The 16,510-nt window shown below is 41.0% G+C and overlaps 1 protein-coding gene across 1 annotated transcript; it reads right to left on the reverse strand.

Moving 5' to 3' along the window:
- Positions 1 to 9,037: 9,037 nt before the first annotated feature.
- On the reverse strand, positions 9,038 to 11,121 carry LOC149822091 (uncharacterized). Its single transcript, XM_089980824.1, has 3 exons — positions 10,445 to 11,121; positions 9,552 to 9,724; positions 9,038 to 9,446 (listed from the first exon to the last, which is right to left on the reverse strand). Exons 1-3 carry the CDS (start codon positions 11,057 to 11,059, stop codon positions 9,338 to 9,340), a joined length of 897 nt encoding a protein of 298 aa, XP_089836950.1. The 5' UTR covers positions 11,060 to 11,121; the 3' UTR covers positions 9,038 to 9,337.
- Positions 11,122 to 16,510: the final 5,389 nt, after the last annotated feature.

Raw genomic sequence — 16,510 nt, forward strand, 5'->3', positions numbered from 1 at the left:
ATGTGGGGATGTATCCACATCGTGGATAACCACCACGTCAATCGTGGTGGTTAATCCAACATTCTCCCACTTGATCCGACGATAAATATTTTAACCAGAAAACCTTATGGGAATAACTTGATGAATAAAATGACCTTTATAATATATTCTAAAGGTCCTTAGTTGAATCTCTAATCCTTAGGAGATTTACAACAACTATAATGAGAATAAAAAACTGAAAGTGATCACTTTATTTATATGCATATGTCAAAAAGAGTTTAACAATCCCATCCTCATTACATGTTCGGAATATAATCCCGGTGCTAGCCCTTTAGTAAGAGGATCAACGATCATCTCTTTGGTACCAATATTGACAATATGCACTAAATGATTCTCCGTCCTTTCTTTAACAGCAAAATACTTCAATTCTATATGCTTGCATGACGTAGTACTTTTGTTGTTGTTCGAAAAGGACACCACAACTTCATTATCACAGTAGACCTTCAGTGGCTTCCCAATGTAATCGACCACCTTTAACTGTGATATGAAGTTTTTTAACCATATAGCCTGCGAAGTAGTCTCGTACAATGCTATGAATTCTGCCTCCATGGTGTGGGCAACAATGGTCGTCTGCTTTCTACTCCTCCAAGAGATCGCGCCCCCAATAAGTAAGAAGACGTACCCAGTAGTAGACTTTCTACTATCAAGGCATCCTCCTAAATCTGCATCTGAGTAGCCAATGACCTCGAGATGATCAACTTTATGATACGTTAACATATAGTCTTTTGTCCCTTGCAAGTACCGCAAGACTTTCTCGGCAGCCTTTCAATGGGGTAAACCTGGGTTAGACTGAAATCTGCCAAGTACCCCTACTGCAAAAGAAATATCTGGTCGAGAACATGTCTGCGCGTACTGCAAGCTGCCAACAACTGATGCATATGGATAAGCACTCATTTGTGCTTTGTCAATATCGTTCTGTGGACAATCTTTTAGGCTCAGCTTATCACCTTTTGATATGGGTGTAGAACTAGGAGAACAATTCTCCATCCCATATCGCTTTAATACCTTATCTATATAGGATCTCTGGGAGAGGCCTAAAACACCTTTTTCTCTGTCTCGACGAATCTCTATGCCAAGAACATAAGCAACCTCACCCATATCTTTCATATCAAAATGTGATACAAGAAACTGTTTTGTCTCTGAAAGCAACTTTATATCGTTGGTTGCAAGTAAAATGCCATCCACATACAACATCAATATAATGAATTTACTCCCACTTTCCTTAAGGTATATACATTGATCAATAATGTTTTCTGTAAAACCGAAAGTCACAATGACTTGGGAAAATTTAATATACCACTATCGGGAGGCCTGTTTAAGTCCATATATTGATTTGTTAAGCTTGCAAACCCAACGATCATTTTCAGAGAAACCAAGAGGTTGTTCCATGTATACCTCTTTATTCAGATCCCCGTTGAGTAACGCTGTTTTCACATCCATCTGATGTAGCTCTAAGTCATAATAAGCTACAAGGGTCAAAATTATCCTCATTGACTTCTTAGTTGAGACAGGAGAAAATGTCTCATTATAGTCAATACCCTCCATCTGGGTGAATCATTTAGCAACCAATCCTGCTTTATATCTCTCTATGTTACCTTTGGAGTCCTTCTTGGTCTTAAAGACCCATTTACACCCTACGGGCTTTACTTCTTTAGGTAACGTGACAAGATCCCACACTTGATTTTTAGCCATATAGTCTAACTCTTCTTTTATGACTTATATCCAGTGCGAAGATTGTTTGCTTTCAACAGCTTCCATAAAAGTCAACGGGTCATCATCCATATCTATGAAATCACCAGGCTCCTGAAGGTACACCACATAATCAGGATGTATGGCAGATCTCCTAATCCTTGTGGATCTCCAAACAGGTCGTTCCTCAGGCTCATATTGAACCTGATCATCCTGTTTGTGCTCTTCCGCATTGTCCACAATAGGTTCACTTTGGATTTGTGCATTAACAATCGAATGATTAACCACACCATCATTAGGAATAACAATGTGGTATCTTTCGATGTTTTCCTTAACAGGTGACGAAACTAGATCCTGTACTTCCTCAAAACCATGGCTTTGAAGTGCACTTAATCCTACTGAACCATCTTCTAGGAATTTTGCCTTATCCGTTTCAACAATCTGTGGTGAGTGGGATGGACAATAAAACCTGTACCCTTTTGATCTTTCTGGATAACCAATGAAATATCCACTGGTTGTTCTTGGATTAAAGGCTTTAATGTGAGGGTTATACAGTTTAGCCTCTGCAGGACATCCCCATATGTGTATATAAGACAATGATGGTTTCCTACCTATCCACAGCTCGTAAGGAGTTTTAGGCACAGATTTCGTAGGAACCTTATTCAAAATATGCACAACAGTCCTTAAGGCTCCACCCCACAACTTTATGGGAAGTGTTAAATAATTCAACATAGTTCTGACCATTTCCTTAAGCGTATGATCTCTCATTTCAGCTACACCATTCTGATAGGCACTACCAGGCATGGTATATTGAGGCACAATGCCTTCCTCTTTAAGAAATCACGCTAATGGCCTTCCCTTTGCCCCATCTTAGTAAATCTACCATAATATTCGCCACCTCTATCAGACCTGACTATCTTAATAACCTTATCAGTTTGTTTCTCTACTTCTTTCTTAAATTCTTTAAACATCTGAAAAACATCAGATTTTTCGAAAATCAAGTAGAGATACATATACCGAGAATAGTCATCAATAAAGGTGACGAAATATTTTTCGCCTGTGTGATAGGGGGAAAACGGTCCACATACATCCGTATGGACTATTTCTAATATCTCACTACTGCGTTTGACACCCTCTTTATATGTGTTTGTATGCTTAGCCTTTATGTAATCAACACATGGGTCATTGTTAGTAAAATCTAGAGATTGCAAGATCTCTTCATTTACAAGTCTCTTTATTCTCTTTTCAGAGATATGACCCAACCTTCGACGCCAAAGCATGTAAGATTTATCATCTGTCATGCTACGTTTATTTCCAACCAATGCGTATTCAGAAGTCAAAGACTCCCGAGTTTGGATCTTCACATTCAATCTATATAAACCATCATAAACTGATGCAAAACCAATTTCAATTGAATTTCTGAATATGAACAATTTAGAATTTTCAAACTTAAAACAATATCCAAATTTATCTAACTTTGAAATTGAAATTAAGTTTCTACTATATGATGGAATATAAAAGACATCATGAAGATGTAAGACTACGCCCGTATCCAGAGTAATCCTGCAGGTTCCAACACCCTTCACATGTTAACATATCTTGTTTCCCAAATAAATGTTTTTCTCAAGCATTGTTGGTTCCCTTCTGCTTAGGAACAACTGTAGACAGTTGAAAATATGAACAGTAGCACCAAAATCAATCCACCAGCTATTTTCAGGAATGTGTAATAAATTACATTCATGAGAAACTAATGACAAATTACCTCTCTTTTCCAACCACTTCTTGTACTTTATGCAATCTGTCTTTATGTGTCCCTTCTTCTTGCAAAAGAAGCACTTTATGGGAGCAGTATTGAATTGCTTGTCTTGGGATGACTTATCCCCAGTTGGCTTCTTCCTAGCATTTCTCTTAAATGCATTCTTCCTTGGTTCTACCTTGGACGTATGAGAAGCCATATGTGCACTCTGCACCTTCTCACCTTTCATCCTCTCTTCTTTTTCAACATACTTGGATATGAGTTTATTAAATGTTCATTCATCATTATGTGTGTTGTACGAGATTTTGAAAGGTCCGTATTCCAAGGGTAAGGATGTTAGGACTAAATGCACTAGGAAAGAATCAGAGATGGTGAGCTTCATGTCATTCAGCTGAGATGCTATGTTTCTCATCTCCAAAATGTGATGGCGAATGTTTTTCCCTCCAGTATATTTCATAGATATGAGTTTTGACATCAGGGTACTGGCTCTGGCCTTGTTTGAACTCACAAACTGTGCCTCAATGGCATTCATGAATTTCCTCACTGTTTTGTATTGTGGGATAGCACTACGAATGTTCTTAGCTACTTTAGATTGCAAAAGTAACAAGCTAAGCCTATTCGAGCGCTCCCACTTCTCAAAAGAAATCTTTTGATCAGCAGTGCTTTGATCAGTGAGAGCAGCGAATTTATCTATCCTTAGGGCCAGGTCTAGATCCATATACCCTAATGTAAAAAGAACAGTTTCTTTCCAATCACTAAAATTAGATCAATCTAGAAAATGTATAGAGCTAGAGACATCTAAAATCACAAAACTAGAAACTGCATGACAAAAAACACGTATAAAGAAACATTCATACGAGACTAAAACTTTAGTGAAAAAAGCAAAATAATAAAAGCCCTTAATATGCTTCTTTCTAGGCGAGTGAAGGGGGTCATCGGAGTCCTACTTTGGTAAGAGCTCCGACACGCTAAACTACTTCACCTACCGACCATATTCGGTAAAACTAAGGTTCTTATGAAGATAGACCATCAACACAAGGTACTTTTGGATACTCATGTGTGATGTATCTCGACACATTTACCTTATTTTACCCTACTTAAATTCCAAACACGATAAAACTACTTTTGGGTCGTTTATCATTTCATGAATATAAGTACAATAATAATATTGGCTAAAACCATATGATAGTACAACATTTTTGACAACACACGTGTATTCAGTCACTTTGGTGACATGAATATACTAAGTTATCTAACTATCCTTAATGCCAATATTATATACAAAATAATATCTTAAAATAGTCCATAAACCGAATGGACCAAACATATGACCCTCGAAATGGTTCTAAAATTGAATAAACCTGTCATATGTTTCACGAACCGGTCTTAAAGCACTCTGAACCGGTCTGAAACAGCTCCGAACGGTCATCCAAGGGTCCGAACCGATTCTGAACCTTATGAACCAGGTCAAGTATGAACAAAAGTTCATTAAAACCCTATAATCGTATGCCAAAATCCCTGTATTTTCTTAAATTTAAGAAAATAGGGTCTTAGCATCTGGGAACCGGTGAGAAACTGGAAGGAACCGGCCAAAAACGGCTCCGAACCGGTCCCGGAAGGAGGCTGAATCAGTCCCTGATCCGGTTCAGGCTAAATAGTGCCTGGACCCTTCTGGATCCGGGTCAGACCCGACTGTAACCGGATTCGTGTTAGACCCGGTATAAACCGGATCCGGGTCAGACCCGGGGTTATCTGGATCCGGGTCGGACCCGATAAGATCTGGATCCGGGTCAGACCCGATAAGATCTGGATCCGGGCCAGACCCGATAAGATCTGGATCCGGGTCAGACCCGATTAATACCTGGATCCAAGTCAGACCCAATAAGAACCAGATCCGGGTTGGACCCAGTTTTACTGGATCCGGGCCCGACCCGATAATAACCGGATTCGGGTCTGACCCGGTTGCTATCAGATTCGGGTCGGACCCGGTAATACTGCATCCGGGTCGGACCCGGTAGCTACCAGATCCAGGTCTGACCCGAGTTTTAACCGGATTCGGGTCTGACCCGGTTGCAACCATATCCGGGTCTGACCAGGGGGCTCAAAGATCTGGGTCGGACCCGGTACATACCGGATCTGATATTAATTGGATCCGGTCTGAACCGAATACTGGACCCGATCCGGTCTGAACCAAATACTGGACCCGATCTGGTTCCAACTGTTTAGAAAAAAAACGAAAAAGGGGCAGAAAACCCCGATCTTTCAGAAAAGAGGGGTTTTCCCCATTTTCATTGTCGGCGACCAATGTCGCCCGCCGGTGAGGCCCCTTGCTGACGACGAACGCCGCCGCTCCTGATGGCGTTTCTTTTCCGGCAAAAACAACCATCCATCCTCCGGTGAAAACTTGAAACCGTAGAAGCCTTTTCAGAAATCCGACGACTCAATAGTCGCCAATGATGGTTCCAACAGCGTTTTAATGGCAGATGAAGGAGTGAAAACGCCGGCGGTGTTCTCGCTGACAGAAAACCCCCAAAACAGAGGTAACAATTTTTTTTTATGTCTGTCGCCCAACAGCGACAGTTGCCGGCTTCCGGCGACCAGCAGCAGCGTCACCCCACGGTGACCTGCTTTGCTGGTCGACCCAGAGCACACCCGTAGCGGAAGCAGGGTGTGGGCCCATAACCCAATGTTGGGTCGACCAGGGGATTTCCACCACCGGTCTTGTGCACCGGCGACTCAGCAACCACCAGATCCGACGAAGCCCCTGCAAAAAACAAAAGATACATAATGCAGGAGCATACTTGAGGCGGCCATTGCCGAAGTGCAGAGGACGTTGCCGGAGATTCTCTGCTCAGCCGGACTGCTGCCCTCCACGAACCCAGGCTTCTGGATGCAATCGGTGAGTAGACCCGTATTTCCCTTCTGCACTCTTCTCTTGGGTCGCTCATGATACCCAGTCTTTATAAAGCATACGGTGGGAACGGTTTGCGTAACCGTTCCCCCTTATCGTATGCTCATTTATCGGATGGATCATCTCTGATGTGGGGATGTATCCACATCGTGGATAACCACCACGTCAATAGTGGTGGTTAATCCAACGCACCTTCGTTGCAATGGCAAAACTATTGATCCATGCTGTCAAGGCTCACTTCTACATAAAACTTTAGGGACCTTGGTTATGCGTATTTGTCAAATTGGAGATGGAACATGCTGAAAGCCTTGAAAACATTTATATGATTTAGGGTTTGCGCAGCCAACTACAGTATATGGGGAATATACCCTGCTTGATTCGGCCTTGGACCAGTTTGAAAAAAACAGAACTCTGCTGATCATAGCGTCACAATGAATCACTGATGGTTGAATTATATTTTTTTCCGCACCAGCAATTTTTTTCTGAATGATGTTTGTTTCCACCAAATTTTTGGCACTACTGCTGAAGGTGGGATCCACACCTCCCGACCTGCCGAACACCTTCATGTGCAGCACATCTTTTGTCCTGGTTAAAAGTGAATTCTTGCAGTGCCTCATTACCAACTATGGTTTCTCACACCAATGTTAGAAAAAAGGCCTTCTGTCTTTACTCTGTAGTATGGCAAACTTACTGCAATTCACTCTTAGGCATGAGAAGAGATGGAGCAGCATCTTGCCCACCTCCTTTATATCCTTTTGTAGGAAGCTGCATGGAGAAAAGGCACTGCATTTTTTTTTCTGGTGAAAAGGCTTATTAGATGGGAAAGTCTGATTGCCATTCCCTTTCTGTCTCATTACTCTATATGAAGAAAGCCAACATTTCTCTGCAGTATTTTGTGGATTCACGCAGCTTTTGTGAGCCTTTTGTTTTAGTTCTTCACATAGACATGGATTTCCATGGACTGTGTTGCCAATTGAATTCATATTTAGATTTTAGACCCTATTGTTAAACATGGTATCTTAGTTATGAAGTTTTTTCTTTTCCCCACTAGGGTTCGTCGGAAAGACTGCTAGGGCTAAAATCTGCCATCCTTTTCTGTCTCGTCGTGCAAGATCATCTCAAAGATGTGCAGTGCTTATCATGTGTATGGAGTTGCTAATGATCCCAGCCTTTCTTGGATGCCAACATGTTGGCCACGCGTTTATACATCGGTTCACCCAGCTTCGTCCCGTGTCAAAGGATGTGCATCTGTGGGTTTTGAACTCGTGACGTCTCATCAACTTGGTGACATGATTTGACATGTTAGTTGTTACCGATCATGGGCATCTTAGGAACCTTTGCTCAGCTGCAAATTTAGTTGAGTATGGGCTTATTGCGTGCTATTTGAGTTTTACATACACTCTACCATGTTTGCAAGTTGTCTTGATCAAAATTGGACCCCGTAGATGTGATATACATGGTCGATTTACTGAATATCGACATTCAATGCGTCAGAACACAACCTGTGTGGCAATTTAAAGATCAATGGCTGTAAAAATTCCAATTCTTTTATTTAAAAACCTTTTTTTGTTAAAAATAGCAATCCAAAGATCGATTCCTTTCAAATTGATCATAGTGGATCCATCTATGAGTTCGGATATGATCAAGACAACTTACTATGAGTTCAGATGTGATCAAGACAACTTGCATCAATGAGATCCCAAACGAGTTAGGACAATAAGGATGACATAGGGGAATCGAATTGTGCGAGCAACACACGCAACCCTGCATGCATCGAGTCACCCCGCACTACTGGTTTTACCAGCTTACCGGTTGTCTTGGGACCCAGCTCACTGGGACTCGTCTGGGTTCCGGAGGTCATGGTCAAGGTGGTGTGTTGGTGCAGCAAGGAGGCATTAATGTAGCCTTCTTTCCTTATCTACAGTCTCTTCTGTCAGCCCCCCTTTGGCCGGTCTGTTTCTAAATTGTTTTCTTGTGCCCACGGGAAAAGACCAAAGGATGACAGCAACTCCTCTCTGACACGCAGGGAAAGAAAAACAAAAAAGAGAAGACCACCAAACAAATGCGTTGTTTCTTGAAGAAAGAACCGGTTTGCAGGAACCAGCCAGCCTCCCAAGTCCCAGTCACCACTCAAAGGGAGAAATGCAGAGCTCAATGAGAAAGGAAACAAAGAGGAAAGACAACAATGCAGCAATCAACCTATCAGGTAAGGCTGAGTGGTTGCTTGTGCGAGCCTGCTTGGTCCACATCCTTTCCGGAGAAAACGAACGGTGTGACATACTTCCACGCTCAAAGAGAAGGTGGGTCAAGGGCAGATGGGGGGTGGGTCATGCCCTTAGCCCCACCGGCAGACATGACAAACCACAGAGAGAGAGAGAGAGAGAGAGAGAGAGAGAGAGAGAGAGAGAGAGTGCCGAAAAGCGATCAACGTTACTTAAAAGTGAAACTCAACAAAGCGTTGAGACCCACAAGCACAAACACAACAGCATAACGAGAGAGAGAGAGAGAGAGAGAGAGAGAGAGAGAGAGAGAGAGAGAGAGAGAGAGAGAGAGAGAGAGAAAATTGACATTAGCGCAGTTTGATCTTATACTAAACACTAATGTTCAGAAAAATAAAGCGAGAGATAGAGAGGCAATTCATGTTGAGGAAAGTTTGGTTTTATTCTGTAATAGCAAAAAGTACAGGGTCGGTGATTTATGGCACAAAAGCAACAGCAGTAGATACTGTACAAAATTTTACACTCCTCTTTTTACCAAAATCAGCAACAAAAATAGATACAGGGGTTGCTCCTCTTATTCCCGTCAGATTATATAAGCACTCTCCTCTTTATGATATATAATGCAGAGCTTAACACTTATCAGCACTACCAGTGTATACGCTACTGGTAATTAGTGTAAGCAGCAGCAGCAGCAGCAGCAGCAGCACCAGCTTGCCATCTTCGTCAATAGGCAGCAACCATGGGTGATGCCTCCGCCGTCTTATCCTCAAGCTTGTCCCCTTCTTCTTCTTCCGCATCCCACAGGAAGTGAGCGTATGACGCAAGCACATAGCTGCAATAACGTTTCAAAAAGAACGAAACCATGTAACAGAACACCTCTCTCTCTCTCTCTCTAATCCTGAAAATAACGGAAAGATAGGATTCAAATTAGCATTACCAGTCATCTGGGGACGCATCGATCGCTCGGTCGAAGTAGCTCTCAGCTCTCTTTTCATCTCCGTGGGTGTCCCATATCAGCTTGGCATACAGAGACAACACCTCTCCATCACCCGGAGACTCTAAGATGGCTCTTCCGTAGTATTCCTCCGCCTTAGCCGCATCCTTTTCTACCTGAAGAAGCATCCACTAAACAGTTAGAAGAAAAAACTACGAGAAATTAGAGAACCAATAAAAGCCATGCTTTCTTATTATATTCCGAATCAACAACTTTGTGAAGCAGTGCGGGGTTGAAATTCACGAACCAAAATATACCGCACTTGCTCACCACATTAAATTTTAAAATATTTAGATTTGTCAAATTTTCACAATTCGAAGAGCTATATAAACCAAACAGCGACGCTCATGCGTGTTACTGTGCATGATATTTTCCCAAGAAAAAAAGAGAAAAAAGGAAGAAACCCACAAGAGTCCAAGAATAAAAGAATGAGGAAGAAGAGGACAAAAATCCTAAGCTCGAGAACTTTCACAAAAGCACGTCAAAGGTGACGATAGGAAGAGGAATGAGAGTATATGAAAAACAAAATATAACTAAAAACCCCAACGCCAAGCTATTCTACAGAGACCAAAGAACAGAAAAATTCGAGAACACTCAAAAAAGCACGTCAAGGTTCGATAGGAAGAGGAACGACAGTACTTGATTCAAGCTGTTCTACAGGGACCAAAGAGCAGAAAAAGAACGCTCTTTAAAATGAAAAAAACAATTCTGTCCTTTCTCTTCTGCGTGCGAGGACGATCGCAAACAATTACCAATAAATAATGATAAATAGAAAGAATTCTGCAAAACACTAGACAAAAAGCCTCAAATGGTTATAAAGAGAGAAATTTGCGCGCCTCGTGCAAGTATTTCCCATAATTCCTCAGCAAAAGAGGATTATTCGGGTTCGCCTTCAACATCTCCTTATAATATGCCCCGATCCTACCCTGATCGGCTTCTCCGCCACCAGACGACCCGTTCCCACCGCCTCCTCCTCCTCCTCCATTTCTGCCGCCGATCTTCCCTCCCTTCCCATTTCCACTACCAGAAAACCACGGCTCCTCCGTCACCATCTGGGTGAGGCCACCGTTCCTCCTTCCGATCATCAGAGCTCCCTCGTACTCCTCCAAAACCGCCACGATATCCTCACGATCCTCCTTCCCGAAGTTCCTCAGCTTCGGCACGGCCGGAAAACCAGAGGAAGCTAACCGCTTGAGGCCGGATCCATCATCAGAGTCCGTTCTCTCCGGCAGGATCAGATCCGTTTCCGACCTCACCCGATGGAAAACGGGAGGGTGACCAGAGTCCCTAACCTCGAAATGCAAGGGCGTCCTCGGCGAAGTGGCGCCGCTCTTCACCGAAAAGAACGCCCCGTTGCCGGAATCCTGACCGGTTAATGTTCTCGGCGAGACCGATCCCAGGGAAGGAATCCCGAACTGGCCGGAGCCCGTCCTCCATAGGATTGCTTTCATGGTCGAAGAAATTGCTGCTGAGAGAGAGGTTTTCTTAGAAGCAGGGTGACCAGAGTCCCTAACCTGCGTCGCGCAATTTATAGTCCTCCCTTCTAACGTGGATCTTAACGCCGTCGGGGGCCGCCACTACCGTCCGCTACCATGCCGTTAGGGGGGATCTAACACGTGTGTTTCCGCACGTGAGTGTATTGTACCCTCCTCGTGTCTGAATCGCGTCCATTAGTCCACGTGGCAAGAAGGAACGTGAATGTGATGACACGATGACGTTCGTGCGGGGCCCACGCGGGTGGCTCCGAGGAGCGTGGACGTCCTTGGTGCTGGACAGCTGGAACTATTCGAGAACGCCCTCGAGTACGTTCCGAGTTTCACGATATGCCACTGCCGCTTCGTGTAAACGGGTCGGATTCTTTACGGATCTGGGAATGACCATATCCGGTTACAATGGAGAATGGACTTGTCGCATTTCATTTTCTAACTCTCCTCAATGCAAACGGGTTGCACTCATCCCTTGTATCAATGTTATCGGTATCGGTGCGTATCGGCAGAAAATCGATATGATTCACCCTTGGATTGGCTATTTTTTAATAAATATAAAATTATTAAAATTTTAATTTTTTTATTATTTTAATAGTTTTAACACATGTAAATTAATGTTATGATTGACATGATATTTTTTATTAGTTTTTGACAGATACACACAGTTCACTTGAGTATCTGTATCGGCCGATACAACTGAATGGGTGGCCGAAACGATTCGAGGTCACATTGCTTGCCCTAGATCATCCCTATCTCCATCCATACCCCTTCTTGGGATTTCATTGATGATCAAATCAGACTCTGCAATACATTATTCATTTAATCAAGATCGGCATTTAAATCACTGAAATCTGACTTGTGATGAGGATTTTTTTTTTGGAGATGCACAAACTGATTATTCATCAAACACAAAATTTTATAATTTAAAAAAATTACATATTTTTTGTCAAAAAAAAAAAAATGATTAAGGGTCGATTCTTACTGAATCAACTATGGGTTCGGATTTAATCAAAACAACGTGCGTGGCAAGAGATGTAATATCCGTGACAACAGAGGTGGGTATTGGAAGGGCGTTGGACGCTTTGCAGGCGTCCACTTGACGACAAAATCGCCTGCCTCTTTGTTAAATCCCACAGTTTTGACTCGACTTCGGTTTTCGAAACGTGGTTTGCGGTAGAAGAGGTTTGCACATGAGCCGAGCTCGAGCCCGGCGTGGGCTTCTCGAGCTTGGGTCCGGTCAAGCTGAGTGAGCTCGTCTTAATTGTGGAAGGTGAACTAGTTCGGACCAAGCTTGAGCCTATGGGCCATTCGCGTCAGCTACCACTACCATCCCGTTGTTCATGGTAAGTCTAACCTGAATCCGGATCTAATCTAGATCCAATGTAATGAGTTGAATACAGATCAATTTTGCTTTATGGCATGTTTGTATGTTGCGGAAAGCAGAGGCTTTTTACGGAAACGAACAACTTTTGATGCGTTTTTATAGAGCCCACCGTGACAACAACACAAACACTAACATCCCTTTTCTTGCCAAAAAAAGAAGACCATGAAATCACTGCTTGACCTCTCATTTTCACGGTAACCGTTCTCAGGAGGGTCGGACTCATCTTCCACGAAAAAGAGCTTCACGGTAAAAGCTACGTGACACAAACACCTATGGGTGTCAAGTACCGGTCAGGTTTGGTTCGGACCCAACTTGAATCAGATTTTTGGGTATGGTATCGGGTTCAGATCTGGGTCTATAAAAAAACCATACCCAGACCAGATGAGAACTACATAAACCAGACCTGAACCATACCCAATAAAATAATATTCTTTTATCATTTTTACATTGAAAAATTGCTGGTCTTAATCAGAACTCGGGTTGGGTCCGAGTCTGATATTAAATTTCAAAAATTATACTCGGATTGATGTATCAATCGGACCTTCGGGTTCGAACCTGAGTCTTAAATGGGTCTTCTTATTTGTCACCATACCCGGACCCTATAAGATTTGGTCTAGGTTGGATCCGGGTAAACCCGACCCACCCATTGACACCCTTACAAATTAACAAGTCCGGTGCAATCACATGTCACAAAATTTGTGCATTAAGCAATCAGCCCTCCTGACCCCCAAGAGGGTGATCAGGTGCTTAATGCACAAATATTTGTGCAATCCTATTGCACCTGATATTTTCACCCTACAAACGCCCCCTTAGTTAAAAAAAAACACGCATTCTAATCAGTCTTCTAATTACTTCCAAACCGATTCTCTCATGTTTACCATCATTTCTTCCCCGTTATATAATTTTTATATTAATACATAATATATTTTAGTACGACAATTATTGTTTTTTGAAAGGCAAGCTGGGGTTAGGCGGACTGCTACCGGAGCAACAGCTGCCCCATGTGACAGAGGGATTCGATCCTAGGCCTTCAGTTTGACACAGAACCCCGCTTACCACATGGGATACCACCTCGGTGTTAACCTGTTTTAGAAGTGCATTAAAGCTATGGGTTCTTTTTGAGACAGGCTCATTGGTTCAAAAGAGACGTTCAATGTCACTATCCTTCAAACAGTTGTTAGATGCCTTCTAGGCCGTTCAAAAATATTTCTCAATTAATGAAAAAGAAAAATAAAAATAAAAATTTTCATTTAGGGGCCAACCTTTTTGGCCTTAATTTCAATTATGGGCCTCTCACATCTGAATTTCTAAATATAGGAAAAAAAATAACGAAAACAGTCAAATAATAGCCTCACCAAAACATCTATCATCTTGAAAAATGTAATTATTTTTTGGCTTCATTCTCATGAAAATTGAAAAATATTCATTCATCCTTGTAAAGAGAAAAAGTAAAAGGGTGAACTCTTAATGATGAAAATAAGCTATTGTAATTTGACTTGTGATTTAACGTGAGTTAAAGGATAACAATAAATGCAGACCCTTGATTGTCAGTTTTTAGAAAAAAACACAAACCCATAATTGAAATTAGGGCAAAGTTAGCCCTTAAATGATTTTTTTTCAAAGAAAAATCATTGTAAGTCCTTGTAGCCTCATCAAAAAGGGCACTGGACCTTCCAAACATGGCATCTAGATTGAGTATGCAAGTGGTTCAAGCTTGTTATTTCAAGTAAAGGATTAAGTGTCCCTATAGAGGGAATTGATATATATATATATATATATATATATATGTTAACTGAAAATATGTGATATGAACTATGAACTGAAATTTTCATGAGTTTTTGATTTTTTTCTTAAATTTCAGCGTATAGATGTGATCTAAATGCTTGACCTTATAGAAACAAGCTCTTGTATCGGGGATCTTTTAAGACTTGAAAATCAATAGTTCAAAATTTTCATAAATATTCAAGCATCCAAAAATTACAATTTTCATTGAAAATGCATGATCCAACAGTTGATTCCTAGCAAATGGACTATGCTGAATGCATTTGCAAGGTTAGATTTGCAAAAAAGGCATCAGAAATGCCAAGTTCATATTCTTGTTCACATATTTTCAGTTAACATATTGTAGTGACCCATATATTTATATGGAAGTTGATACGCAATTGATCAAGTTGGGTGCAGTGTGACAAATATTGCAATACTTATGAAAAAAATTGTGAAAATATCATGAGAAATTACTTGAAAGTTTTAAATGAAAATTTCTTGTGATATTTTCAAAAATATTGCAATCTTTCATAAAAACATAAATATCACATTTTAAACTTGGTATTGATATTTTTAATAATTATTTATCATGGAGAAATTTTGTTTTTTATTTTTAAATGTAATTCATTTATATTCCTTCATAAATTTTTTATTTGTTTATTATTGCCATTTTTTTGCCAAAAAATACAAGTTTTTTTTTTCAAAATCTTTCTATTTCTCACAAGTTTTTGACTGCCGATTGTTTTGCCATTTTAAACATATGCCACTATGGTTGGGAGCATTATGTCTTGAGAAACTTTTAAAAGTCTTAGCTGGAAATTTTTTTATTAGCTTTATTGACAACCTGTTGATAACGTTTAATAATCGACTTTATCATATTATCCTCCTTTCAAAAAACAAAAAACTTTTATCCTATTATCATCAAGCTTTATTCATGAGTCTTTTTTTTTTTTTGACATAGAATTAAAGCTGGGGTTAGGCAGACCCTTACCAGTCATACAACTAAAACTATTGGGATTCGAACTTGCGACGTCCCAACAGAAGGTGACGTGCACTAACTGCTCCTGCCAGACGAGCCGAGTCCCCGTTGGTTAAGCTTTATGAGTCTTGTTTCTTCATTTTTTCCTAGATGATGATGATATGTATTGGTATATAAATTGTTACTTAATTGACGTTTATGTATGAAGAATTAATGCAAATGAAAAGCCATATTTTTTTTTTTTTTGGAATAAATAGAAAATCATATCATGTAGACCAAGTTGATGAAGTCCAATGTCTTTAGCAGCACCAGAGACTTTGTCGCCAAGTGACCAAGGGCTTGCTCCACTGCATCAAGCCCCTTGGGCTCTATTCAAAGCATGTTAGCATGTGCCATGTGGAACAAAGTAGGCAAAATGCCAAAAGACGTCCACCAGCTACTTGACCCTTTCAAACTTGGGTGGGGCCCATCATGTGAGGAGGAATTTTAATAGAAATTATAAAAATTCGCATGCCATTTATCACGGAAGCTGTAATGACACGTGTCATGAAGAGTTAATTAACTCCGCAGCCGGATACGGATGGTTGGCAATTATATAAGGCATGGCCGAAGACGATGCCATGGCCCATGACCATTGACATCATCATGCCTCCAGGTGACAAAAGTTTGTGGGGATGAGGGGGTACCCTACTTGCATGAACCACATACTAACCATCTGCTTTAATACTTATATCTGGTTCTGAATATAGATCCAGACTCGAGAATTGATACTGGCATAGATGGTTTGTATCTAGAGATGTCTGATACAAAGCATCGATTATTTGGATCTTAAAACTTGATTTAACGTGAGAGGAGGGGAAGAACCAGAATCACACACAAGTGAGAACATGATTTTAAAATAGTTCAGCAAAGGCATGCTTACATCCACGAGAGAGAGAGAGAGAGGAATCAAAGATATCAACATTACTACAGGTTCAACAGCCGTTGAAACCGACAAACAAGACAAAGAACACATAAGCCAAAAAATAGACACAAAATACTGATAAATCTTGGGATTCCTGTAATTGATTACAAAAGAGAGAGAGAGAGAGAGAGAGAGTTCTTTATATAGTAATTGATTACAAGAGGTGAACCATTCATCTTGAGATTCCTTAAACACGAGGACTTATTAATGCAAGATAAATCTGACTCTTCATGAGAAAAGTCTCTACCAAGGTATGGGAGGAGTTCTTGCTTCACTAAACCCTTCATGTTGACGTGTGGTTCAAATTTGGATCTAAATCTCAAT

Source organism: Nuphar pumila, chromosome 11 (assembly GCF_984573655.1).
Source record: "Nuphar pumila chromosome 11, dmNupPumi1.hap1.1, whole genome shotgun sequence".
Classification (NCBI taxonomy): Eukaryota; Viridiplantae; Streptophyta; class Magnoliopsida; order Nymphaeales; family Nymphaeaceae; genus Nuphar; species Nuphar pumila.